This window comes from Indicator indicator, unplaced genomic scaffold, assembly GCF_027791375.1.
Source record: "Indicator indicator isolate 239-I01 unplaced genomic scaffold, UM_Iind_1.1 iindUn_scaffold_169, whole genome shotgun sequence".
Taxonomy (NCBI): Eukaryota; Metazoa; Chordata; class Aves; order Piciformes; family Indicatoridae; genus Indicator; species Indicator indicator.
Window position 1 is genome coordinate 46,528 of NW_026539259.1, and position 26,981 is coordinate 73,508.

The window sequence follows — 26,981 nt, forward strand, 5'->3', positions numbered from 1 at the left end:
ATGAGCTTGAGGATGCTTTCTGATCTCTGTTCCAGCATGGGAATCTGGTCCAGAATATCTTCTGCACCTGTCAGCTCTGTCCTGATATTACTTCTAGTGAAACAGGTAAGTTAATGAAGTAATTAATCATGGTCAGCATGGGAGTGGGTTCCTCTCATATCAACATTTTAAGCTCAGTAATTAATAATGAACAGCACGTGAGTGGATTCCTCTCTCATTAACATTTTAACCTCAGTAATTAATAATTGGCAGCAGAGGAGTGGATTGTTCTCTCACATTAACACTTTAACCTCAGTAATTAATAATGGACAGAACAGGAGTGGATTCCTCTCTCATTAACATTTAAGCTCAGTAATTAATAATGGACAGCAGAGGAGTGGATTCCTATCACATTAACATTTTCACCTCAGTAATTAATAATGGACAGCAGAGGAGTGGCTTCCTCTCTCACATTAACACTTTAACCTCAGTAATTAATAATGGACAGCATCAGAGTGGATTCCTCTCTCATTAACATTTTAAGCTCAGTAATTAATAATGGACAACATAGGAGTGGATTCCTCTCACACATTAACATTTTCACCTCAGTAATTAATAATGGACAGCATCAGAGTGGATTCCTCTCTCATTAACATTTAAGCTCAGTAATTAATAATGGACAACAGAGGAGTGGATTCCTCTCTCATTAACATTTTAACCTCAGTAATTAATAATGACAGTATCAGAGTGGATTCTTCTCTCACATTAACATTTTAAGCTCAGTAATTAATAATGGACAGCAGAGGAGTGGATTCCTCTCTAATTTTAACCTCAGTAATTAATAATGGACAGCATCAGAGTGGATTCCTCTCTCATTAACATTTTAAGCTCAGTAATTAATAATGGACAACATAGGAGTGGATTCCTCTCTCATTAACATTTAAGCTCAGTAATTAATAATGGACAGCACAGGAGTGTATTCCTCTCTCATTAACACTTTCACCTGCACAAACAGTGTGTTTGGTTTCAAATGGAGTTCTGACAGAACTGTTGATTAAAAGTTAACCACGAGAAAGTTTGACTGAGAAGTTGTAGAGTTTTGCCCTAGAACCTAACTCTGTCTAGGGCATGATTAGAATTTTCTTACATTAATGCTAATTCCTGCAGTGAACAGATTGCATTTGCATCCCTTTGTGCAATCTCTTTTCATACTAACACTGAGCAGGATTGAATGATTGAATTTACCTTTTCTATAAAACCCCCGGAATCTTAATTATTTATCCATTATTTTTTAAAACTAGATATTTAAAGACAATATCTCAGTGTAATTAAATTTGAGGAAATGTTTATGTGTGCTTTAAATCATTACTCGCAGGATCTCTTTTCATACTAACACTGAGCAGGATTGAATGATTGATATTTCCCCTGGTTTTCTATCAGCTATCAATGCTATGGAGAATTGTCTTCATTTTCCTCTGTTCCAAACCCAGTTTGCTTTGTTTCTGTAGCACGTTCCTTTACGGTTGATCACTGACTCTAACAGATGTGAAAACTGCTCTTAGTGCTTCCCTTCTGCACCTCAGCTTCTTGCAGAAAGCTTAGAAAACCTCCATGCAATTTCTACTTTGACTTCTTGTAGAAATCTACTAATCTCTTTAGCTTTTTTTTTTTTTTTTTTTTTGCTTTAAAATTTATAAACCCCCTGAAATATTCTTTATTCACTGAAAGGCCTTGGTCACTATTCTTAATTAAATCAAATATTTAAAGACAACATCTCAATGTAATTAACTTCGAGGCAGCGTTCGGGTACATTTTAAATCATTATCTTCTATTTATCTGTGTCAGCCTTGAGGTTGACCATTTAAGAAATAATGATGAGGTGGAATAAATGTCAATTAACCTGATTAAAATCCCTCTGTATGGACTGAGGGGATATTTCTACGAAATAAGTGTGCAGAAGTGCAACTGGCAGGTGGAAAGCAAGCAGGTATTTATTGTCCACTCGTCCTGCGTTCAGCTGAGTTACCAACAGAGTCAGTGGCTGTGTGCTGGAGAGAGCCTTAACTGTGCTCCTTGGAGAACTGCTGAGTGTTTGTGTAAAACATGTTCTGAGTGTTTGTAATAAAAAAAAAAACCAAACAAACAAAAAAAAACAATCCTCATGTTTTGGTGCAACTAATATCTAGAGCTTCCCTCACACAAATTTTAAGCAGTGGTGCCACCTTGGTTCAGTCCATGGGCTCTGAGCAAAGCAAATGAACTGAGACAGGCTTCCAGGGAATCTCCCAGGGAAGCCAGACTGAATTTCAGCAGGGCTGAACTGCTGGTGTGATCAGAGTGCCATGCTTGCAGGCTGAGGCAGTTCATTGCTACCACTGAAACTTCAGAGGGAGTGAAGACATGTCCAAGGCAGGGCAAAAGGTCACAGACTTTCTGAGCTTCCGTCTTGGATGCTGGAATTTACTTTCTTCTGATCTGAGAGTCCTATTTAAATGCTAATTCAGATCAAAAGTCATGCTGAGCAGCATGTTGCTATGGTAAACTTACTTACAAGCTTGCCTTTCTAGCAGTGAGCATGCATGGTAGCTAAATTTGACAGCACTGTTAGTCCAAAACTTAGATCATAACTAAAGTCCACTGGGATCTGAAATCACAGACAGGTAAAGAGAGCAACTGGTTGATTCTCCTCAGAACACATCACAACCTTCTCCCATACATGACAAAAGCAGGAAAGGTCTCTACAATCTCAGCAGTGATTGCTGAGCTCCTTGCATTGACCCAGACTGCAGGTTCTCCTCTCTCTGCGGGAGCCTGCACCCCTCTTTGAAGAACAGCAACACAGATGTAAGACAGAGAGGCAAGCTTGTCTCTTTGATTTGCTTCATTGAGTTCTTTTCACTCAGTAGGACACCAAAGTGTCTCACTTCCTTAATTTCCCCTTCCCTCTTCAGGCCAGTTCCTTGTTCCCAGCCCACACAGTTTGCTTTCTCACTGAGCAGGAAATAGATCTTCAGGGCACTTAACGCCTTACCAGGATGTCCCACAGAGACACAGAAACATTCAGGTTGGAAAAGACTCTCAGGATCACCAAGTCCAACCCAGAACCCAACTCTACAAGGGTCACCCCTAAACCACATCCCCAAGCACCACATCCAAACCACCTTGAAACACATGCAGGGTTGGTGACTCCACCACTTCCCCGAGCAGCACATTCCAGTGCCTGAAAATGGACCCCAATACCCAGGTGGCCAGAAAGGATCCCCCCACCCCCAAGGGACCCAGGACTGTGGGTCTCTGGAGGGATTCTGTGGGCAGGGCCCACGGCAGCACCGATTTGGACACTTCCTGGCTAGAAGTAAAGAAAAGACAACAGAGTGCAGCAAGATTTTGGGACCCTCCAGTTCTTCCCTCTCCACTCCATCTGGAGACTCCTCCATTGCTCCCCAATTTCAGGACCCCATTTCCCTAGGGAAAAGCCCCCCACACACAGCCTGCCCTCCTTCTAGCAGTTGCCTTTGTCACCAGGTGGGGGCTCCTGCCCATGAGGCCACCCCAGCCCCAAGCCCTGGGCTCAGAGACAAAGCCAGGCCAGGTTCTCAGGTGCCCTGTGGCCAGTCCAAGGTGAGTCCAGCACCAAGCCACTGCTGGACCCTCCTGAACTCTTTATTTGACACCCTCAGCAAGGGCAGCACTCAAGGAGGTGTCCTGAAGCTTGTGCAAGGATGAGAGCAGACGAGGAGAGAGGAGAGAAGGCAAAGAGAGGGCAGAGAACAATCAGTAGAGAGCTCAGCACCACCCTGGGCTCCAGCAGCCTGCAGCTCCCATCCAGGCTGCCAAGGTGCTGGGCACCCACTGGGCTTGGCTGTGGGGGTGCCACCACCACCAGCTGGGGGTGTCTAGCACAAGATAGACATGAACCTGCTAGAGCGGGTCCGGAGGAGGACAAAAGATAATCAGAGGCTGAAGAACCTATGCTGTCAGGACAGGCTGAGGGAGATGGGGCTGCCCAGCCCAGAGAAGGAAAGGCCCCAGGGAGATCTCAGGGGAGCCCCCAAGCCCCTGAAGGGCTTTTCCTTTTCTTTTTTTTTTTTCCTTTTTTTTTCTTTGTCTTCTTCTTCTTCTTTTCCTTTTTATTTTCTTTTTCTTATTCTCTTTTTCTTCTTCTTTTCCTTTTTTTACTCTCTTTTTCTTTTCCTTCTTTTTCTTTTTCTTTTTCTTTTTCTTTTTCTTTTTCTTTTTCTTTTTCTTTTTCTTTTTCTTTTTCTTTTTCTTTTCCTTTTTCTTTTTCTTTTTCTTTTTCTTTTTCTTTTTTCTTTTTCTTTTTCTTTTTCTTTTTCTTTTTTTGGTTTTTTATTTGGTTTGGCTTGTTTGGGTTTGGTTTTGTTTCTGGTTTTGGAGGGGTTTATGGAGGTTTTTTGTTTCTTTTGTTTTTTGGGGTTTTTTTTGGGGGGTTGTTTGTGGGGGTTTTTGTTTGGTTTTGTTTCTGGTTTTGATATTGGGGGATTTTATGGGTTTTTGTTTGGTGTTTTTTTTTTGTATTAGGGGGGGTTGTGGGGTTTTTTGTTTGTGTTTTTGCTTTTGTTTTTTTCTTCACAAATGCTCATGGTAGAAAACCAAGCATCACACAGATAATTACATCAGTAGTGGCCAGGTGTTTGGTGTCTGGCTCTGCCTGCAGCTTTGTGTGAACTGAACAATGACATAAGGAAGTGAAGTGAAACTGCCACTTATGCCCCAACTGCATACACACCTGTAAGTCCACCTCATCTCCAGACACTGAACCAAACAGGCCACCAGGTAGTGACTGTGAGGCTCTCCTTCTGTTTCCTTGGCTGACTGATGCATCTGTTTATCAGAACCTGAGGGCTTATCCCTTGAAATCAAGCAGCCCTTTCCACAACTGCGTCATCTCTATGCCTTTGCCTCTTCAGATGAGGTTCACTGACCCAAGAGTGTCTGAAGAATCTCCCCTGGCTCCCAGCATCTTGAGGCCAACAGGAGGGAAATGTCAAGATGCTTTTTTATTTTGGAAATGTACATTCCTTTCTCATGGCTGCTGTAAATATTCTCTCCTTATCTTGCAAGCCCATCAGAGGAAGAAAAATTATAGTCTTTCTACTCCCTGGAATTTATAGTAGGGGGTCTGGAAATTAGCTGAGAGACTAAAAGCAGAGTACTGGGCAGGCAACATTTTACACAGAAGAAAATGTGCATGGAAGAGCTCTCTCATGGAATCATAGAATCACAGAAACATTCAGGTTGGAAAAGAGCCTCAGGATCACCAGGTCCAACCCAGAACCCTACTCTACAAGGGTCACCCCTAAACCATAGCCCCAAGCACCACATCCAAACCATCTTGAAACACCTCCAGGATTGGTGACTCCACCACTTCCCTGGGCAGCACATTCCAATCCCTGACCACTCCTGTAGTGAAAAAAAATTTCCCAGTGTCCAGTCTAAATCCACCCAGTGGCAGCTTGAGGCCATTCCCTCTTGTTCACAGGATCAGAGGATGTTAGGGGTTGGAAGGGACCTCTGGAGATCATCGAGTCCAATGCCCTGCCAGAGCAGGGCCATAGAATCCAGCACAGGTCACACAGGAACACATCCAGACAGGGCTGGAAAGTCTCCAGACTCCTATCACTAATTACCTGTGAGAAGAGACCAGCACCAACCTCTCCACAACCTCCTTTCAGGTAGCTGTAGACAGCCATGAGGTCTCCCCTCAGCCTTCCCCAGCTCCTTCAGTTGCTCTTCATCAGATTTATTCTCCAGGCCCTTCCCAGCTTCCTTGACCTCCTCTGCACTGCCTCTATCATGTAGTCTGTGCTCTCTTTTGTTCCTGTTTTGAAAGAAAAGAAATATGCTTTTTTTCCTTTTTCCAGCTAACATAGGTTGAAAGAAAAAAAGTCTCAGTGAAGTTCACAGCTCTGCATTGTCCTGGTCATTTATCTCAGCCTTTGGCACATCACCAGGCTCAGACAAGCTCAGGACAAGCACACATGTGAAAAGCAGTTTCCAAAAATGATCTGGTACAGAGAAAAGGAAAGTGATTGTCCCTGGAGAGGTAGAAGGCATCCTTTGGTATGAGGATCATGGCTTTGCAGAAAACTTACATTTAGCTCACTCTCCAAAGTTGGCTTGGTACAATTGTTAACATCTTCAACCAAGAGCAAAATTGTCTTTTTGGGGGGGACTTACAGTGACATTGCTCTTTGACTGACTGCCCACCTCTGGCCTCTCAAAACCCTGGTTTCATATTCCCAGCTACCACAGAATCACAGAATTGTCAGGGTTGGAAGAGACCTCAAGGCTCAGCCAGTTCCAACCCCCCTGCCATGGGCAGGGACACCTCACACTACAGCAGGTTGCTCACAGCCACATCCAGCCTGGCTGCAAAAACCTCCAGGGGGTCAGGTTTCCACCACCTCTCTGGGCAACCTGTGCCAGTGTCTCACCACCCTCATGGTGAAGAATTTCTTCCTAACATCCAATCTGAATCTCCCCATTTCTAGTTTTGTTCCATCCCCCCCAGTCCTATCACTCCCTGACACCCTCAAAAGTCCCTCCCCAGCTTTCTTGGAGCCCCCTTCAGATACTGGAAGGCCACAATAAAGTCTCCTCAGAGCCTTCTCTTTTCCAGACTGCACAACCCCAACTCTCTCAGTCTGTCTCCAGAGCAGAGCAGCTCCAGCCCTTTGCTCATCCTCATGGCCCTTCTCTGGGTGTGTTTCAGCATGTGTAGTTCTTTCTTATAATAGAGGCTCCAGAACTAGACACAGTGCTCCAGGTGAGGTCTCACCAGACCTTGCAGGAGCAGAGAGGGAGGATTACTTCCCTGGCCCTGCTGGCCACACTTCTCTTGCTGCAGCCCAGGCTCTGCTTGGCTCTCTGGGCTGCAAGTGCTCACTGCTGGCTCCTGTTGAGCTTCTCATCCACCAGCACCCCCAAGGCCTTTTCTTCAGGGCTGCTCTCAAGCCAGTCCCTGCCCAGCCTATGTCACTGCTTGGGATTGCCCTGACCCAGATGCATCACACAGAAACTGCTTAGACGTCATTCCTTAGCCCTGGATAAATAGCAGTCAAGTCACCACACTGATACTGGCCTGTGAGCAGCACATTATCCTTCCTCTGCTGCCTTGCTCCTCATTGGGCATTTCTTCTACAGCCTACATCTAACACCTCAACAAGCAATATTGCATTTAACTTCTCTCTTTGTAGCCATTCCTGTTCTAACCAGTAATTATGAGCTGTGACAGGCTTAAAGGCCTCTGCAGTCAGCGCTGAGTGATAAAGATGTGTCAGACGGATATTTACAGAGAGCAATATCCTTCTGGGACAGTTGCAACATTCACACTGATGAAATAAATGCCAGGGATGTCCAGCACATCCTAAACTCATCAGTCACTATTTATAAAATCACTACCAAAACCTCTCTTGTAAATGCAGGAATCCTCTTCCCACACAAGCTGCCAGAATCTGCCTGTCAGAGCAAGTGCCCAGCTAGACACCAGTGCTGTGGTTTATGCTCCATTTGTGTTGTCAGCCTGTCTTCAACTGGAAAAGAGTGGGTGATAGGTCCAGTGGGTGGTTCTTGCTTTTAAAAACAACAAAACTTGTTTAGGGACAGAAGGTTCCAGAACACAGCACAGGGTGAGTAGGCAAAGAGGCAGAACCAGAGCCTGGAGCTCCCAGTGCAGGAGAAGCCAAGAGGAGCAGGCTGAAGGGATGGTTGGTTCCTAGACACCAGAGAGGGCTCTGCAGGATCTGATGTTATTTAGCTGACTAAAGCCAAAGCAGAGCTTGTCCTAAGGCTATGCTAGTAAAGGGGAAATGGTTCTTCAAAAGCTTTTATTTCTATTCTTGCTAAAGTGATCGCTCAACACAGTTGTTCCACCTTGTACTCTGTCCAGAAATTTTCAGAATTTAAAGGAATTCTTCATCTCCTCTGAAGAGACTATTCTATGTTTCTACCTATGAGGATAGGTTGAAGGGGCTGGGGGTGTTCAGCCTGGAGAAAAGAAGGCTGCCAGGAGACCTTAGAGCAACCTGCCAGTACCTGAAGAGGGCAGGGCTACAAGAAGGATGGAGAGAGACTGTTTGCAAAGGCTTGAAGGGACAGGATGAGGGCAATGGCTTCAAACTAGAGCAGAGCAGATTTAGATTGGATGTGAGGATGTGGCAGTTCAGGCTGGGTGCCTCCTGCTACTGCCACGTGAGATACACCTCTGGTGTCCCCAGTGTCCATCCAATAAGGTGGACACAGGACACGGCGTATTTCTACCCATGAATCCTGCACCCTATCAATCCATCTGCAGAGTCATTCTCTTCCTCTTTCTTCCCTCTCTGCTCCCATGGGAGATGTCCTCTCTTATCGGGTAATGCCGGGGGAGTATCCTCAAGGCCTCTTAGGCCTGTCTAGGCCTAATGCCAGGAGGAGAATGGGGGGGGGGGGGGCAGTCTGAGACCTGACCAGCCTGAGACTTGCCTAGCAGTGGGAGAGGGGGGAAGAAAGAGCCCTGGGGGTTTGGGTATACCCTCAGGTGGGAAAGGGGAAGGATTGGGAATCCTTTGGGAATTATGTAAGGGGCTCTGTATGCTTTGGGATATTCTTTGCCACTAATGCTTTGTAGTTTTTTTGTAGTCTCACCAATCATTTTTTCCATTTAAACTTTCCATCACTTTCCAATCTGTTTGTGTGAGTGTCATTCTTTTGTCCCTCTCAGGGCAAGAGAGGATCTGTCTGGTCTCAAACCAGCACAGAGGAACAAATTTGTTACTATGAGAGTGGTGGAACACTGGCACAGGTTGCCCAGGGAGGTGGTGGCAGCTTCATCCCTGGAGGTTTTTGCAGCCAGGCTGGATGTGGCTGTGAGCAACCTGCTGTAGTGTGAGGTGTCCCTGCCCATGGCAGGGGGGTTGGGACTGGCTGAGCCTTGAGGTGCTCCCCAACCCTAACAATTCTATGCCTCTATGATTCTATGACTGTGATAGACCTACTGTGACATTTTACTCCTACAAGGCACAGCTGGGGGATGGCTGCCAGGGGATTTTGAGATCCCTTCCAACCCTAACAGTTCAATGATTCTGTGATTCTTTGCTTGGCAAAGCCCTCTAAGATCATCCAGTCCAACCACCAACACCACCATGGCCATTAAAATATGTCCCCAGGTGCCATGGTCTTGTAGACTCCATCATGGTTTGCTTGCATTTTTTTTTTCACTAAAAGCTAAGAAAGCAGAAAACATTTTGCCAATGACTGCTAAAATATGGTATCGACTCATGTCAGATTTTATTATTTGGAGGTGAGTTATTTTCAGAAGAATCTAGAAGAAATATATTTAGGAGAGAGTTAATGTAGCCTGTTCACATTGCACACTACAGAATCACAGCATCACAGAGTGTTAGAGGTTGGAAGGGACCTCCAGAGGTCACCCAGTCCAACCCCCCTGCCAAAGCAGCATCACCCAGGGGAGTCTGCACAGGAATGCATCCAGGTGGGGTTGGAAAGGCTCCAGAGAAGGAGACTCCACAACCCCCCTGGGCAGCCTGCTCCAGGGCTCTGTCACCCTCCCTGAAAAGAAGTTTCTCCTCCTGTGGAGCTGAAATCTTCTCTGTTCCAGTTTGTCTCCATTGTTCCTTGTCCTATCACTGTGCACCACCCAGCAGAGCCTGGCCCCCTCCTCTTGACCCCCACCCCTCAGCTATTGAGAGACATTGATCAGATTCCCTCTCAGCCTTCTCTTCTCCACACTAAACAGCCCCAGGGCTCTCAGTCTCTCTTCCCAGGGGAGATGCTCAAGTCCCCTAAGCATCCTCCTGGCTCTCTGTTGGACTCTCTCCAGCAGGTCTCTGTCTCTCTTGACCTGGGAAGCCCAGAACTGGACACAGTACTCCAGGTGTGGTCTCAGCAGAGCAGAGCAGAAGGGGAGCAGAACCTCCCTAGCCCTGCTGGTCACACTTCTCTTGCTGCACCCCAGGATCCCATTGGCTCTCTTGGCCACAAGGGCACATTGCTGTCCCATGCAGAACTTGCTGCCCACCAGCACTCCAAGGTCTTATCTCCATGGAGCAGCTTTCCAGTAGGGAAACCCCTACTTCTTAATCCTTCTGACACTACCTGTTGTCTTTGTTTTCTGACCTTCCCTAGAGAAGGAAGAGGTCTCTCTTTACCTCCCTGCATACCTATTACTCCTCTATTCTCCTCTCTCCTTGAATTTCATGTAATGGAAAGAAACTCAGCACTAAAAGACAACAAGTTTCTAACTGATTTTCCTCATGTTCCATATTTTCACTCACAGGCCAAAGGATCTCTGCTGGAAAAAACCACTACTGGATGGAACAAATATAAACAAGAATGCTTGAAAATGCTGCAGGAATCAGTTGTAGATTCTGGTAAGGAAACAAAGAGCACATTAGAGGAATGTGTTAATAATGCTGAGGAATTGTGTAAATATTCTTTTTCTTGCTTCCCAGAGGTGTGTGTCTGTTGATAAGTTCTTCATGTGCAACAATCAGCTGTAAGGAGAGATGCAAAGATGTAGTCCTGAAGTTAAAGGCACTCTTTGTCCTGAAATATATATATCAGGTTCCCACAACCTTTTCCTGGACAGGCTAGCAAGGTGCAAACTGGCTGCAGGGTTGTGAGATGGGCAACAAACTGCCTAACAGCACACAGTCAAACAACAGTGGAAAGTGATTTTTGAATCAGGCTGGCAGCCTGTCACAAATGGGCTCCACCAGGGATGGATCCTGGGTCCCCTTGCTGTTCATCATCTTCATAAATAATCTGAGCACAAGGGCATTTAAAACATCCTCACCAAACTTGCTGACAATCTGGAACAGTGTGAGAGCTGAAATCCTCCTCCCACACCAACAATGAGCAGGCTGGCTCAGTCAGGAAGCAAATGCAAGCTGTATTGACAAGCAAATCTACAATCTATGATGAAATGCAATGAATATGCACAAATAGACTCTAGTCACAACAACATCTACAAATAGGTACAATCAACAGAAAAGCACAACCAAGCTCCCTTTGCTTCCCCCAAGGGGCCTCCCCCCCAGCCAGAAGGAATCCCCCCAGACTCCCCTGGCAGAAGGCAGAGAGTCAAGAAGCAGAGAGGCTGTTAGACTTAGCTTGCCAAGGTCAGTGTCTTATCTTCAGCAAGAAAAGAAGAAGCAGCAGCAGACAGAAACCAAGCAAGCTGAGACTGCCCAACTCCCCAACCTTGTTTTGAGTAGAGATTCTTAAACATTTCTCTCTCTCCAATTGAAGGGTTTAGAATAATCATTGTTTTGCTTTCTTACACCCAAGAGTGATTTATTTCCATTCTTTCACTTTCTCTGCTCAAACTTTGTGCAGAAAAATTAAAAAGACAGTCTTAAAAGCATCACACCATCCCAAACTGGATGTTGAGGTAGAGACACCAAAAGGCAGAGCTATCTATAGAGAGACCTGGACAGGCTGGAAGAGTGAACTACCAGGAACTGTCTGAAGTTTAAAAAAGACATAAGCAAGGAGCTGAGTACAGGTTAGGATCCGTGTGCTTGGCATATAGCCTTGCTGAAAGCTATCTGAGGCTCCTGCTGGACAGCAAGCTGGACATGCATCAGCAGGCATCACTGCCTCAGCAAAAACAAATTGGATTCTGGGTTACATCCTCAGGGACATTACCAGTAAAGAATCACAGAATTGTTAGGGTTGGAAGGGACCTCAAGGCTCAGCCAGTTCCAACCTCGCTGCCATGGGCAGGGACACCTCACACTACAGCAGGTTGCTCACAGCCACATCCAGCCTGGCTGCAAAAACCTCCAGGGATGAAGCTTCCACCACCTCCCTGGGCAACCTCTGCCAGTCTCTCACCACCCTCATGGGGAAGAACTGTGCTCACTAGAGAAGTGATCACCCCATTCCTCTCAGCACTTCAAAGGCTGCATGCAGTGTTCTGGTCCCCACAATTCAAGAAAGATGCAGACAGAGTGGAGAGGGTCTAAAGGAGGGCCATGGAGATGATGAAATGGCTGGAGAACCTCCCCAGAGAGAAAGGTTGAAGAGATTAGCTCTCTTCACTCTGGAGAATAGGTGCAGGAGGGAACTCAGCATAGTAAAAAGCAGCTACAGATGTTGGAGGCTCTCTCTTCACAAAGAACCACATGAAGAGGACAAGGGGCAAGAGGTACAAGTTATATTGGGAGAAGTTTCTCCTTGATTAAGGACATTCTTAACAGGGAGAAGAATTATTCACTGCACAACTGCCCCAGGGATGTGGCAGAATCTGGAGGTTTTCAGGTCTGGAGGTTTTCAAGATGCAGTTGAACAGAGTGCTGGACAATTTCATCCAGGCTCCCTTTTCTATACAAGATTGAATCTCCTGATCTGTTGAGGTCCCTTCCAACCTGGGGTGTTCTATGATTCTGGGCAGAGTTAGGGTTAGCCCTCATTCAAGCTGACCCACTTGGCCTTGTCATGTTGTGCTGCAGCCACTGTGCTGAGGGCAGCTGCTGGATGAGTGCAGAGTGCAGGATTCCTTAGCTGCCCAATTCCTTAGCTGCCTGGAGCAAAACAATCACATTCCATGGGTGCCAAGAAGAAGAGCCTCACCTTGGCACCCTTGGATGGGAACATGCTGCAGAAGCCACCTCCCTGACATGCTGGCACCTCTCACTGGGAGAAGATTTTAGCTGATAGATGTGGTTGGGTTTTACTGGTTAAGGGATTGATAGCAAAGAGAATAGAGACAGCCACTCTGAGCAATAGGGACTGGGGTTAGGGACTGAGGTTAGGAACAGCTGGGGGGTTATGACTGCTAGGGACTTCTGCTTCTGTCTGTTAGCTACTTCTGGCCAGGGCTTTGGTGTGGGGATGCTGCTAGGGATGTGCTCAGGTCTTCTGTTAGCTGCTGGGTCTGCTAAGGGCTTCTGGGACTTGGGTTAAGGACACTCTGAGAGTCTGTAACACTGGGGATTCTACAATACAGCGATAAAGGACTTCTGGGAGGACTTCTGAGCTTCTCTGATCTCTGCATGTCTGCAATCTCACTGCTATATGGCAACAGGGTTTGTGCTTTCTTTTGTCACCCAATGGCCTCTGAATCAGGGGAGAAAAATGATGAAGCTGATCCATCAGTGATAGCGAGGGGAAAAGAGGAATCCCAGTCCCAGTTCCCTGTGATGTTTGTGAGTTTCTTATGGGCAGGCTGTGGATGAAAACAGGGTGTGGAATTTGTGATTTCCACTCTCTGGGGACATGGAGGTTCTGGAGTCATTTTCCACCACCTTCCAAGTGGGAAATAAAGATTACATGAATAATGTCCTGAGTATTCTAGGGTTTGGATTGGCTCCCCTGGAAGCAAAGAGGTAACTGTTGTGGTTACCATGCAGGGTGTTAGGATGTAGGGCAGTGACTGCAGCAAGAGCAGGTGCAGAAGGGGTCAGGATGTCACTTATGTAATTCTTCATTGCCCACATCATCACCAGATGTGATGAGGAAATGTTGTGTGCTGCTAGATGTCAACAATCTCATGGCAAATTTCCCTTCTATCTTGTGTAAATCTTCAAAGTTTCCAAGGTGAATGACCAGAAATCAGGAAAGTACAAATGAAGATGCAGGAGAAATATTCAGCAGACTTCCTCAAAAAAAAAAAGTGGATTTGTGACAGAGGGGTCATCAGAACAGCATGTATGGACAGGAGGATAACACAGTTGAGCCATTCTTACCTCCAATAAAATCCATTTCCTAGGAAGTCTGATAATCCATAAGTGTGTGATTCTAGCAGCAGAACTCCAGGACCAAGAAAAGTATGGTGTCAGTCCAAGGGTTCTGCTGATTGGCATCCTTTGACTTTTTGGAAGTGTGCCTCCCTTCCCTTCCCTTCCCTTCCCTTCCCTTCCCTTCCCTTCCCTTCCCTTCCCTTCCCTTCCCTTCCCTTCCCTTCCCTTCCCTTCCCTTCCCTTCCCTTCCCGTCCCTTCCCTTCCCTTCCCTTCCCTTCCCTTCCCTTCCCTTCCCTTCCCTTCCCTTCCCTTCCCTTCCCTTCCCTTCCCTTCCCTTCCCTTCCTTCCCCTCCCCTCCCCTCCCCTCCCTCTTCCCTCCTTTTTTCTCCCCTTCCCTCTTCCCTCCCCTCTCCTTTCCCTTCTCCCCTTTCTTCCCCTCTTCCCTCTCCCTCCCCTCCTTGTCTCTCCCCTTCCTTTTCCCTTCCCCCTTCCTCCACCCACTCCCTCCCCTACCCCTTCTCCTCTCCTCTCCTCTCCTCTCCTCTCCTCTCCTCTCCTCTCCTCTCCTCTCCTCTCCTCTCCTCTCCTCTCCTCTCCTCTCCTCTCCTCTCCTCTCCTCTCCTCTCCTCTCCTCTCCTCTCCTCTCCCTCTCTCTCTCCTCTCCTCTCCTCTCCTCTCCTCTCCTCTCCTCTCCTCTCCTCTCCTCTCCTCTCCTCTCCTCTCCTCCTCCTCTCCTCTCCTCTCCTCTCCTCTCCTCTCCTCTCCTCTCCTCTCCTCTCCTCTCTCTCCTCTCCTCTCCTCTCCTCTCCTCTCCTCTCCTCTCCTCTCCTCTCCTCTCCTCTCCTCTCCTCTCCTCTCCTCTCCTCTCCTCTCCTCTCCTCTCCTCGTGTTATTCTTCACACAAGCTTCTCAAAGTACTGCAAACCAAGCAGGATGTTTCCCTCTAGGTTTGGGTGGACAAAGCCATTAACATAAACAGAGAACAGCTTAAGCTTGTCCTAGAAGAAAGACAGAAGCTAAGCAAAAGGCTGATGTAGCCATTCATGCCTTTTATTTTGTGTTACTGCAACCTGTTTGTCCCATTTCAGTTCCACTTATTGAATGTTTTATCATAGCCTTAAGTCCTGTAAGTGATGTGGTACCTGTGAAGCTTAGACCTGAGGTGGTTTGAGAGATTAGTATCTCCCTAGCTCAAAGACTCAAGGGAGTCACTATCTGTGAAGATGACAATTGTCTAAGCTGAGAACTGCTGTCACAGGGGTCATGAAAAGTGGAACAGCTTCCATTTCCCAGCACAAGGTTGACACCATGTACCAAACAGTGAGGGAGAGCATGGCTGGAACCTGTTACACTGGGAGAAGAGGCCTCAGGATTGTTTTGACCAATGTCCTTCTCTCATTACAAAACATTCTCCAGCTTGCTGCTCCTGTGTAGGTCCAGGGAAGAAGGGGAACTGAGCTCTGCACAGAGAAGGGACAAAATCCAAGATGCTGATGCTGCATCTTGGAACTACTCTAGAGCAGCTTGCAGGCTGTCTGGAACAATGTGTTTCATGATTGTCCATTGTCTGAACAATGCAAAACTTCTGCTTGCTTCCCTCCTCAGGCATCCACTGCAATGGGACATTTGACCAGTTTGTTTGCTGGCCTTACTCACGCCCAGGAAACGTCTCTGTTCCTTGTCCTTCATATTTGCCGTGGTTGGAAAATGGTAAAGTGGTAACTTCTCCTCAGGTCTGGGCTGGGCATCCAGCTAAAGGAGAGATGGTGCTGATCTGTCTGATCCCTCTGTCCTCTGATGTGTCTGAGGGCTTCCTTGTCTCTCCTCTTTTCTCTTCTTCGCCTCCTCTTGAGGCACAAAATTGTTGGTTTTTAATTATTTACTCTTTTTTCTACACTTCTGCTCTTTGCTTTTTGCAGCTCTGTGTTGTCTGCTATAAAGCAACACTTCCAGACCATGTAACCATCCTTCTGGGCCTTCATTGGCAGGAACAGATTCGGGGTTCAGCTTCTGAGGTTCAAGCTGTGGGGTCTCCACTGACCCCAGACATGAAGCCCTCTCCCAGAAAACTGTAATAACCAAACAAAGAACCATCTCCAAAGGTCATCCAGTCCAACCCTCTCTGCAGTCAGCAGGGACATCCTCAACTGGATCAGGCTGCCCAGAGCCCTGAGGTTGAACCTTGATCAAACATCAGAACCATGTGTTAAGCACAGCAGAGCTGCAAAGCACTCATCTCATTGTGTTTTCCTCCATCAGAAGTGAAAAGCTGCCTGTGCATAATTTAATCTAAATCAGGTTGCTTAGAGCCACATCCAGCCTGGCCTTAAAAACCTCCAGGATGAGGTTTCCAACACTTCTCTGGGCAACCTCTGCCAGTGTCTCACCACCCTCATCGGGAAGAACTTCTTCCTAACATCCAATCTGAATCTCCCCACTTCTAATTTTGCTCCATTCCCCCCAGTCTATCACTCCCTGACACCCTAAAAAGTCCCTCCCCAGCTTTCTTGTAGCAGTCCAAGCAGTCAGCTTCCCTGTAGGACATACCAAGATTTCCAATCATCCTTTTCCTAGAGGGAATGGAGCAGGGTGGCTTTCAGGAAGAGGAAAAGAATAACATCTGCCAAAAAGCAAACAACATTCTCTTTCTCCTGAAGAAATGGAAGGACAATACTTCCACCACAGCCTTGCACTTCTGCATCATGCTGCACAACCTTTCTTAGCTGCTTGTGGCTGGCTTTGCTGCATCTCTAATAGCTCTTGGAAGGACCAATTGTGCCTGAGTCCTGGGAGCCTACCATGAGCTGCTTATCCTAACTTTCTCCAGACTTGTTCTGTAATGTCATAATTTGTCCTTTTTTTGTATCCTTAAATATAAGGAGACCCAGCTTCTATCTAGTCTCCCAAACTAGTTCTTCTGCTAACCATTTGGAACTAATTCAGTGCTTCATAACAAACACAAAAGCAGCTTCCTTCCCTCTGGGTCATGTTTCACTGTGTGAAACTTTGTCTGTTTGTCTGAGACTGAGGTTTGGGCTGCTTGTGGTCCCCATTCCTGTTACTGATCCCATCGCCACGGTATAGCTCTATCTGTTCTGGACCATACAGAATCACACAGAATCACAGAACTATGGAGGCTGGAGTAGACCTCTGAGATCATCAAGTCCATCCTATGACCTAACACCACCACACAGACCACACCATGGCACCAAGTGCCACATTCAGTCTCCCCTTAAACACCTCCTGGGATGGTGACTCCACCACCTCCCTGGGCAGCACATTCCAGTCTTTAATTACCTTTTCCAATGAACTTGGGCCAGAAATATTTGATAGCTTGAGATGAATTTATTGTGCATTGTCGACATTGCCCAGCCTAAGTACTGGGAAATTAGTGCAGCCTAGACATAAGATTTTTAATCACAATTCATAGATGCCTTCAGATTTGTTGCAGTGTCTGATCTCCTGCTCCAGCAGGGTGAACTGTGATCTGACAGCAGTTGTCTCAGTTGCAGTTACCCTGAGTGAAACTCAGATAGATTCTATGAATAGCTGAGGGGTGGGTGTCAAGGGGAGGGGGCCAGGCTCTTTTGGGTGGTGCACAGTGATAAGACAAGGAACAATGGGTTCAAACTAGAACACAGAAGATTTCACCTCAACCTGAGGAGAAACTTCTTTACAGTGAGGGTGACAGAGCCCTGGAACAGGCTGCCCAGGGGGGTTGCGGAGTCTCCTTCTCTGGAGACTTTCCAAACCCACCTGAATGCATTCCTGTGCAGATTACCCTAAGTGATCCTGCTCTGGCAGGGGGGTTGGACCTGTGATCTCTGGAGGTCCCTTCCAACCTCTAATACACTGTGATAGGTAGAAGGTTGTTGCTGTAAGCCTTAAACACTTTCCAATTTAAAAAAAAAAAAATTAAAAGGCTCAGGTCTAATTAGAAATAAATAGCAGGCAGCTCCTGAGAATGACATCAAACAAACAAAGATCAGCCAGGGTCCCCATACCACTCTTCTGATGTTATGGGCAAATGAGTATAAACTGGAACAATGCAGTGAAAGCCAAGAAGGCTTCACTAGTTCACACCACCTGCTGGTCAGCCCCCCCCAAATGTAAATAGAACATCAGGCACAGATGTTTCCAAGATGATTTCCTAATCAAAACACACTCCTGCTGCAGTCCTGGCTGCACAGCCTGGACAGTGTGCTACCCACACTGAACGGAGCTTAGGAGGGTAAGGAGGAAAAAGGAATGAAGAGAGCTGGAGGTTTTTCTTTCAGCTGGAGTGATTATGTATTTGTAAATCATAGGTTCATAGAATTGTCAGGGTTGCACCGGGGACAAATACTGCTTAGGACTACTCTTTTGTACTCCTTTCTAACATCCTCCCTTGAATGTACAACTCCAGAAACGTCAACAGTCTGCTGTCCTGCAGCGCTGGCTATAGATGGCTCATACCACTCCATTTCTACCACAAAACACAAATTCTCAAAAATCCCCTGGCAGCCATCCCCCAGCTGTGCCTTGTAGGAGTAAAATGTCACAGTAGGTCTATTACAGTCATAAAATCATAGAGGCATAGAATTGTTAGGGTTGGAGAGTACCTCAGGGATCATTCAGTCCCAACCCCCCTGCCGTGGGCAGGGACACCTCACACCACAGCAGGCTCCTCACAGCCACATCCAGCCTGGCTGCAAAAACCTCCAGGGTGAGGCTTCCACCACCTCCCTGGGCAACCTCTGCCAGTGTCTCACCACCCTCATGGGGAACAACTTCTTCCTAACATCCAATCTGAATCTCCCCACTTCTAGTTTTTCTCCATTCCCCCCAGTCCTATCACTCCCTGACACCCTAAGAAGTCCCTCCCCAGCTTTCTTGTAGCCCCCTTCAGATCCTGGAAGGCCACAAGAAGCTCCAATCTGAATCTACTCACTTCTAGTTTTTCTGCCCAGTTCTGGTCAGAATGCCAGGTACCTCCTGGGAATTTATTTCTGCTAGCTTACATGGCTATTTTGTTCCATGTCTAACGTATTGATAAAGACCTCAAAAAGTATCTTTTATTTATGTTTTTATTTCTGCTAGCTTACATGGCTACTTTGTTTTATGCAAGCATGAGTAATGTATTGATAAAGACCTCAAAAGTATTTTTTAGTCATGTTTTGAACTTATTTCTGCTAGCTTACATGGTTACTTTGTTCTATGCAAGCACGAATAAAGTATTGATAAAGACCTCAAAAAGTATTTTTTAGTCATGTTTTGACTGGGCTGGGTGTTGGGGGGTGGCTCTTGATGTGGTTGTAAGGGAGAAAACTTGAAAATGCATATGAAAAATGAAATCTTTATTTTGACCTTTCAGCCTGAAACACTCTGTTTACTTTCAGGAAGTGCAGGAAATGTACACAGAGTCTGCTTGGACGGAGGGACTTGGCAAACGAAGGAGAACTCCACAGACATTTGGCGAGATAGTTCAGAATGTTCTGAGAAAAATCATTTCCAAAAAAATGTAAGCATGGTGTTTCTGATGGGTTAGTCCTTTCATCTTCTTAATCCCTCCTTGACCAACTGGCAAAGCATTTTCACTGAATACCTGCAAAAGATGTTCAGATTTCATTTCAGTTACCAAATGGGAAACTGTTATTTTCTTTAGAAGTGGAGGAGGAAAGATGAAGGAGGAGGGATTCTTGCTTTAGATGCCAAAGATTATTTGCTGTTCAGAGCCCAGTGTTCACATGTGCTGAACTTCTCCTGACATAAGGAAAAAGGCTGGAAAATGCCAAGCAAATTACTCAAATTCAAAGCATCCCTTCAGCTGGAGTACTGTGTCCAAGGCTGGAGCCCTCAATACAGGAAGGACATGGACCTGATGGAGCAGGTGCAGAGGAGGGCCATGAAAATGCTCAGGGGGTTGGGGCAGCTCTGCTATGAGGACAGGCTGAGGGAGCTGGGGGAGTTCAGCCTGGAGAAGAGAAGGTTGTGGGGAGACCTTAGAGCAGCCTGCCAGTACCTGAAGGGAGCTACAAGAAGGATGGAGAGAGACTGTGTGCAAAGGCCTGCAGGGACAGGATGAGGGCAATGGCTTCAAACTGAAGAAAAGATTGAGATTGGATGTTAGGAAGAAGTTCTTTACTATGAGGGTGGTGGAACACTGGAACGAGTTGCCCAGAGGAGGTGGTTGAGGTGAATATCCCTGGAGATATTCCAGGTGAGGCTCCACAGGCTCTGGGCAACCTGATCTAGCTGAGGATGTCCCTGCTCACTGCAGAAGGGGTTGGACTGGATGAGCTTTGGAGGTCCCTTCCAACCCAGAGCATTTTATGGTTCTATGATCTACCCCAAACTGCTGTGGTCCTCCAAGGCCAGACCCCTCGATTCCAGGCCACTTGCTGAGTCTTCAGGCAATGAAGGAGCTGTTGACTGTTCCTTTCAAATGGAGCTGGTCACAGCGGGGAGGATTCATCACACCACCCCTCCCAGATACTGCATACAGCCCGAGGGGCTGGGCTTTGTCAGCAGGGTGACAGGATCTCCTTGGCTGAATAAAGAGCAAACCCTCACTTGGACAGAGCTCAGCTCTTTGTACTGAAGACTGAGTGAAAGCAATTACTTACCATGTCTGTTTTGTGAGGCTGGGAACGACACTCTTGGTCTGTGCCTGCAAAGCAGCCTGGCTCCTGCTCCCTGTGAGCAGGCAGATTGCAATGAGCTCACTTCTACCACCTAGCAGGTTTAAGGCAGAGTACAGCTCAGGCAGTGAATCAGGGACCCAGTCCTGTTGGCCACTTGCACAGCTGAGCAATGAGCTGCAAGGAATGCAGCAGAGTTTCAGATAACATCAAAGTCTGCAGCTTGTCTGCTTTCAGCTTCTTGTGACTGCTTTTGCCATGGAGCTGAGCAGCAGCAGCTTAGCTGATGTCAAAATTAGATGTCTCAGGGAAGCTACAGGCCAGGCAGTCTCACCTCTGTGCCTGGTAAGATCATGGAGCAGATTCTCCTGGAGGCACTGCTGAGACAGAAGAACAGTGAAGAGGTGATTGGGTACAGTCAGCATGGGTTTACCGAGGGCAAATCCTGCCTGACAAACCTGGTGGCCTTCTATGAACAGGTGACAACATTAATAGATGAGGGGAGAGCAACTGATGGCATTGACCTGGACCTGAGCAAAGCCTTCCACACTGTCCCACACCACATCCTGGGCTCCAAACTGGTGAAACATGGGTTTGATGAGTGGACCACGAGATGGATAAAGAACTGGCTTGATGGTCACACCCAAAGAGTGGCTGTCAATGGCTCCATGTCCCAGTGGAGGCCAGGGACAAGTGGAGTCCCTCAGGGATCAGTCCTGGGACCAGTCTTGTTCAACATCTTTGTTGGGGCCATGGACAGTGGCATTGAATGCACCCTCAGCAAGTCTGCTGCTGACACCAAGCTGTGTGGTGCAGCAGACAGGCTGGAGGGAAGGGATCCATCCAGAGGGACCTGGACAGGCTGGAGAGCTGGGCACAAGCCAACCTCATTGGGTTCAACAAGACCAAGGGCAGGGTCCTGCAGCTGGGTCGAGGCAATCCCAAGCACAAATCCAGGCTGGGCAGGGACTGGCAAGAAAGCAGCCCTGAGGAGAGGGACTTGGGGGTGCTGGTGGATGAGAAGCTCAACAGGAGCTGTCAGTGTGCACTTGCAGCCCAGAAAGCCAACCAGAGCCTGGGCTGCATCAAGAGAAGTGTGGACAGCAGGTCAAGGGAGGTGATTCTCCCCCTCTGCTCAGCTCTGCTGGAGTACTGCATCCAGTTCTGGAGCCTCTATTACAATCTGGGGAGGGACTTTTTAGGCTATCAGGTTGTGACAGGAGAGGGGGGAATTGAATAAAGCTGGAAGTGGGAAGATTCAGACTGGATATGAGGAAGAAGTTCTTCCCCATGAGAGTGGTGAGAGCCTGGAATGGGTTGTCCAGGGAGGTGGTTGAGGTCCCATCCCTGGAGGTGTTTAAGGCCAGGCTGGATGAGGCTCTGGCCAGCCTGCTGTAGTGTGAGGTGTCCCTGCCCATGGCAGGGGGGCTGGAACTGGATGATCCTTGTGGACCCTTCCAGCACTGACTGATTCTGTGATTCTGAGATTCTAAGCTGTTACTGCTGATTGTTTTGTACTTTTTGGTGCTTTTGAGTGACCACTGTTGCTGTTTTTCACTTTATTGAGTAAAAGTATTGATCACTTTATCACACACCATTAGCTTAGAATCCCCACATGCCAGTAAATTCCTACTACCCTCTGCATATGGTGAGCACATGAGCTTCCAAACCCAGTTTATTTATCTGTGTGATAAATATTTGTGAAGGACTGAAAGTTTTCCAGGGTTTGTTGACCATTCTGAATTGCAGGCTTGTGGGTGGGAGATACATTCATTCCTCTTGTGTGACAGCTAAGGAGTTCTCATAAAGCTTTAACCAGCTCTCCTACCAACACTGAGTGTAGCTTTGTACCTGATGGTTACACTTAGTGGAAAGCCCCAAGATGTTAGAAACCATCCAGCACTGCTAGCTACACAGATCAGAGGAATCAGCTCACTTACATTTGCTTTGGTATTGCAAAATTGGCACAGCCAAGATCAAAACTGAGGCATTTTATTAGGGTCATGTGTGTGTGAATGCTTCCATGGAGCAATGTGACTACTGCACCCACACTGCTCTCTCTGGCCACTTTCACCCTCTCCAAGAGAGTTTTTAGCAGGCTCACCCTTGCTATCCTGACAGGACTCATTAGCATGCATTGATTATTGGCAACTACTGGCAGGAAGGCAGTGCTGAAGTCCTTGGCACTGAGCAGTAAGACCATTTGTAAAGAAAACAGCACTGGTTCCAGGAAAATCTTTGCAGGCCAAATATGGATTACAAAAATCACATATCCTGGTGTCCCCTCTACAGAGAAGCCTTTCCTGAGAGAGAAAAACAGTCTTGAAGGGATGAGGATGGACAGGAGCAGCTTAATGGAAAAAACTTATCAAGAAGAAATGTTAAATGAGGAAAAGACAGCTCCAATTTAATAATTTGGATTTTTTTTTTCTTGAACTCATGGCAGAATTCAGTCTATTTCAATGCCTCTAGGCAGAGCTGACTCTCAAAACTGTACAGACACAACTGATGTGTAGCTGATGTGTCCCCAGGACACACACACAGTAAGTGCACGTCTGTGTACAGGTAGAGTGAGTTGATCTCTGCAGTTATTAATCATTGCAATGATTAGCTGTAAATGGTGTCTGTGTAGGAGCAATCTGGAAATGAGGCTGTGAGTGCCTTCAAAGCTAAAAAGAACCAAAGGCTGTCTGCAAGTGTCCCTGTTGTGCAGTGATTTCATGAGGGAGTGCAGGGAGCAGGCATCACAATCCTCCCTGGCTACCCTGTAGCACAAGGAAGTTGGCCTCAGAAGTATCTGAGCTTGTTCTTGCTCTTCCCTCCTGCCTGTGTGTATAATTCCTTTTTTCTTCTTTTTTTTTCCTAGGAAGAAGACCATAAATTACTCACCACATTGCAGCTGGTGTACACTATAGGATATTATTTTTCCCTCATCTCCCTTGTGTTAGCTCTTCTTATCCTTTCTTCACTCAGGTTGGTACAAATTTAGGTGTGTTTCAGAAGTGCAGACTTCAATGTGCACATTGCTTCTTTCATCTACTCCACTGCATTGTTCAGCTCCTAACATTAGTAACTTGTGCAACATCCACTGATGACAGGATCCCAGGTTCAGAGGATGTTAGAGGTTGGAAGGGACCACTGGAGATCTTCCAGTCCAACTCCCCCTGCCAGAGCAGGAGCATAGAATCCAGCATAGGTCACACAGGAACACATCCAGACAGGGCTGGAAAGTCTGCAAAGAAGGAGACTCCACAACCTCTCTGGGCAGCCTGTTCCAGTGCTCTGGGACACTTACAAGTGAAGAAGTTCCTCCTCATGTTGAGGTGGAACCTCCTGTGCTGGAGTTTCCATCCATTGCTCCTTGTCCTATCCCAGGGCACAAGTGAGCAGAGGCTGTCCCTGTCCCTTCCTTCCTGACCCCCAGCCCTTAGATATTGATAGGCATCGATCAGATCCCTCTCAGTCTTCTCCTCTCCAGACTAACCACCCCCAGGGCTCTCAGCCTCTCCTCTCCAGGCAGTGCTCCAGGCCCTTCAGCATCCTTGTAGCCCTCCCTTGGACTCTCTCCAGCAGATCCCTGTCCCCTCCTCAACTGGGGAGCCCAGGATCCCATTGAATATGAACACAAAGAGTATTTCCTTTCATGCCTTTAAGTTGTCAAGGTTCCACAGCATTCACACTTTATTTTCTCTCCCACAGAAAACTCCACTGTACGAGAAACTACATCCATATGAATTTGTTTGCCTCTTTTATCTTGCGTGCCACAGCAGTTCTGATCAAGGACAGTGTCTACTACAACATTTACTCCAAAAGACCAAATGATGAGAGTGGATGGATATTGTACCTCAGTCCTGAGGTAACTTCTTAATTCATTGCTAATAGTAAATCTGACTGCTGGTGGCCAATAACATTTTAATTTTGGATGTTTGCCAGGGGAGAGAAGGTTTTGAGAGGTTTCTTAGCTAAGCTTTGAATGGTGAAGTTTTGCTGATAAAGCTTGGGGCTATCAAGAAGAAAAAAAAATCCTGAGCTATAGATTGTGTTAGATTGATTTTATATGGAACCTTGTATAGAAGCAACAAATAAAACAGTAGTTATGTTTGGAAACAGCCAATTAAGCAAAACAGCTCACACCTGTACTTCTTAGGAAGAAATCTGCACATTTATTTGGCACTTATATAACATTATTCAATCAGTCACAGAATCTATCTGGTTGCAAGAGACCTCAAAGCTCATCCAGTCCAACTCTTGACCCAGCACTAAAGGGTCAACACTAAACCATGTCCCCAAGAATCAGGTCCACCACTGCTTGAACATCCCTAGGGATGGTGACTCCAGCACTGCCCTGGGCAGACCATTCTGATGTTTGAGAGCACTTCCAGTGCAGAAATATTTCCTGAACTCCAGCCTGACCCCCACCTGGTGCAGCTTGGAACCATTGCTGCTCCTGTCTCTTGCCTCCAAGGAGCAGAGGCTGCTCCCTCCTCACTCCAACCTCCCTTCAGGGAGCTGTAGAGAGCAATGAGGTCTCCCTCAGCCTCCTCTTCTCCAGCCTGCACACCCCCAGCTCCCTCAGCCCCTCCTCTAGCCCAGGGGCTCCAGGCCCTTCTCCAGCCTCGCTGCCCTGCTCTGGACAGGCTCCAGCCCCTCAATGTCCTTCCTGCAGTGAGGGCCCAGAGCTGAGCACAGCACTCGAGGTGTGGCCTCCCCACTGCTGAGCACAGGGGGATGGTCACCTCCTGGCCCTGCTGCCTGGCCTGTTTCTGACCCAAGCCAGGAAGCCATTGGCTGTCTTGGCCACCCCAGGTCCCTCTCTGAGTCACAGTTACTCTTGGCATGCATGCATAGCACAATGCAATGCACACAGCTCTTGCTTTTAAAACAAAGTTATCAAGCATTGCATTTCCTGAGAAAGAACAGTAAGGGAGAAAAAAGTCATTTAAAGGCTTTTCTGTACTAGGAAGATCTACTGATTTCCTTCAGCTTGTTTTGACAATGGAATGACAACATCTCTAGTTTCTGACCACTGGGGATAAAGTCAATTTATGTGATGTTGTGTAAACGCAGTTTTTCTCCAGGCAGAAAGGCAACTTTAGCTGCAAGATGTTCCTGGTGACTGTTGGTTTAATAGCTGAGCAGTAAGTTTTCTGTTATACAGATCATGACAAAGAACACAAACCCCAGCCTGTACCATTTCTGTCTTTGTCACCTCCATCCAAACCCTCTGACAATGTAGAACCTTTAAACTCTTACCCTGCCCTTCAGCCTCTCACAAGCAGCAAGCAGAGCCTCGTGAGACCTGTGACCAAATCAGAGTTACACACTGTTTTAGGTTTAAGACTGGATTTATTGAGAGCCATATAGAAGTCTTCCAAGGACAGAATAGTCCAGGGAGGTGGACGCTGGAAAGGTGTGATCTGTGTTATTTAATTCCCATCAGCTTGCATCTCCTTCCCTATATAACCTGGCTGCATAGTCAGTTTCTTGCCTTTTCTCCCTCTCTCTGCACCTAGCTGGACCTTATCTCTTGTGGGGGAGGTTTGCAGCCTGGCTCAGCTTTGGCAGAGCTAATTTCTTCTGCACCATTCAGGCCTAGGCATAGGGGAGTAGGGAGGTGTGGGGCCACTGAGGCTTGGTTTTGGCTCAGCTGGGGGTGAGGCTTTTGGAAGCCATTGGCCTAAGTAAGGTTTGGTAAAGCCCAGACTGGAGAGAACTGGGCTGAGACTGAATATGACTTTGAGTGTTTTGCATTTGTGTAAGTACTTGTGAATTGTATTTCCACTTACATTTCTAATTCTTTCCAATCCTGTGTGGAATGTTTTTATTTCACTCCTTCAGGAAGGGCTAAAACAGCTTCTGCCTGCTCTAAAATCAAGACACACACACAACCAAGTGCTATCTTTAAAAGAGTTATCAAATTAGCAAGAGAAACCCAGGGCTGGTCAGAGCTTTTACACACCCACAATAACTCCTGCTCTTTCATTTCTCCAGATTGTAATCCTTTGCAGGACTGCCCAGTTCTTCATGCATTATTTTGTTGGGGCAAATTATTTCTGGCTGTTAGTGGAAGGGATTTATCTGCACACCTTATTGATCACTGTTGTGCTGTCTGAGAGACGACTGCTGCAGACATACATTGTGATAGGATGGGGTAAGTACACAACAGACCCCAAGTTCTGGATTCTGTCATTCTTTTTTGAGTCTGTCATGTTTTGAGGCTGGGTGCCTTTAAGAAATCAGAGCCTACAGCCCCGCAGATGCTAGACAGGTGGACCAGAAAGTGCAATTTTTGTTATTTCATTCCCAGAATGCCTGCATCTCCCATAAGGGGACAGCACAAGCTGTTCCTTCCCCTTTTTTCCTCTTTTCCTCTCTCTCTCCTTCCCAATGCTGCTCCCTAGTCTTTGCAATGCAGGGGAGTGAGGTCTTGAGTGGCCTTGGCAGGGGCATGAAGCTGATGAACCAAATTTTAGCTGCATCACACAGGGTCGGTAATGGGGGTGCAGAGAGGCTTAGTATGGGGGGCATTTGAGGCCTGGATTTTGGCCTGGTTTGGTGGAGTTAGGGAAACTTTGCGTAAGGAGGCTCTTGGATCAACATGGCCTATGGATTTCTTTGTATGTTATATGTTTAGCACTGGAGCACGTCGTTTATGAGCAGCACTTCCATTTA

General features: G+C 46.9%; 1 protein-coding gene across 1 annotated transcript; it reads left to right on the forward strand.

The window, feature by feature from the left end:
- GLP2R (glucagon like peptide 2 receptor) lies at positions 1–26,460 on the forward strand (the record flags this gene model as incomplete). The annotated part of the gene is made up of 7 exons (XM_054398895.1): positions 1–105; positions 10,280–10,373; positions 15,295–15,399; positions 19,068–19,189; positions 23,176–23,282; positions 24,009–24,165; positions 26,301–26,460. Coding segments are annotated over exons 1-7 (850 nt in total), but the record flags the coding sequence as incomplete, so codon positions are not given.
- Between the last annotated feature and the right edge of the window lie 521 nt (positions 26,461–26,981).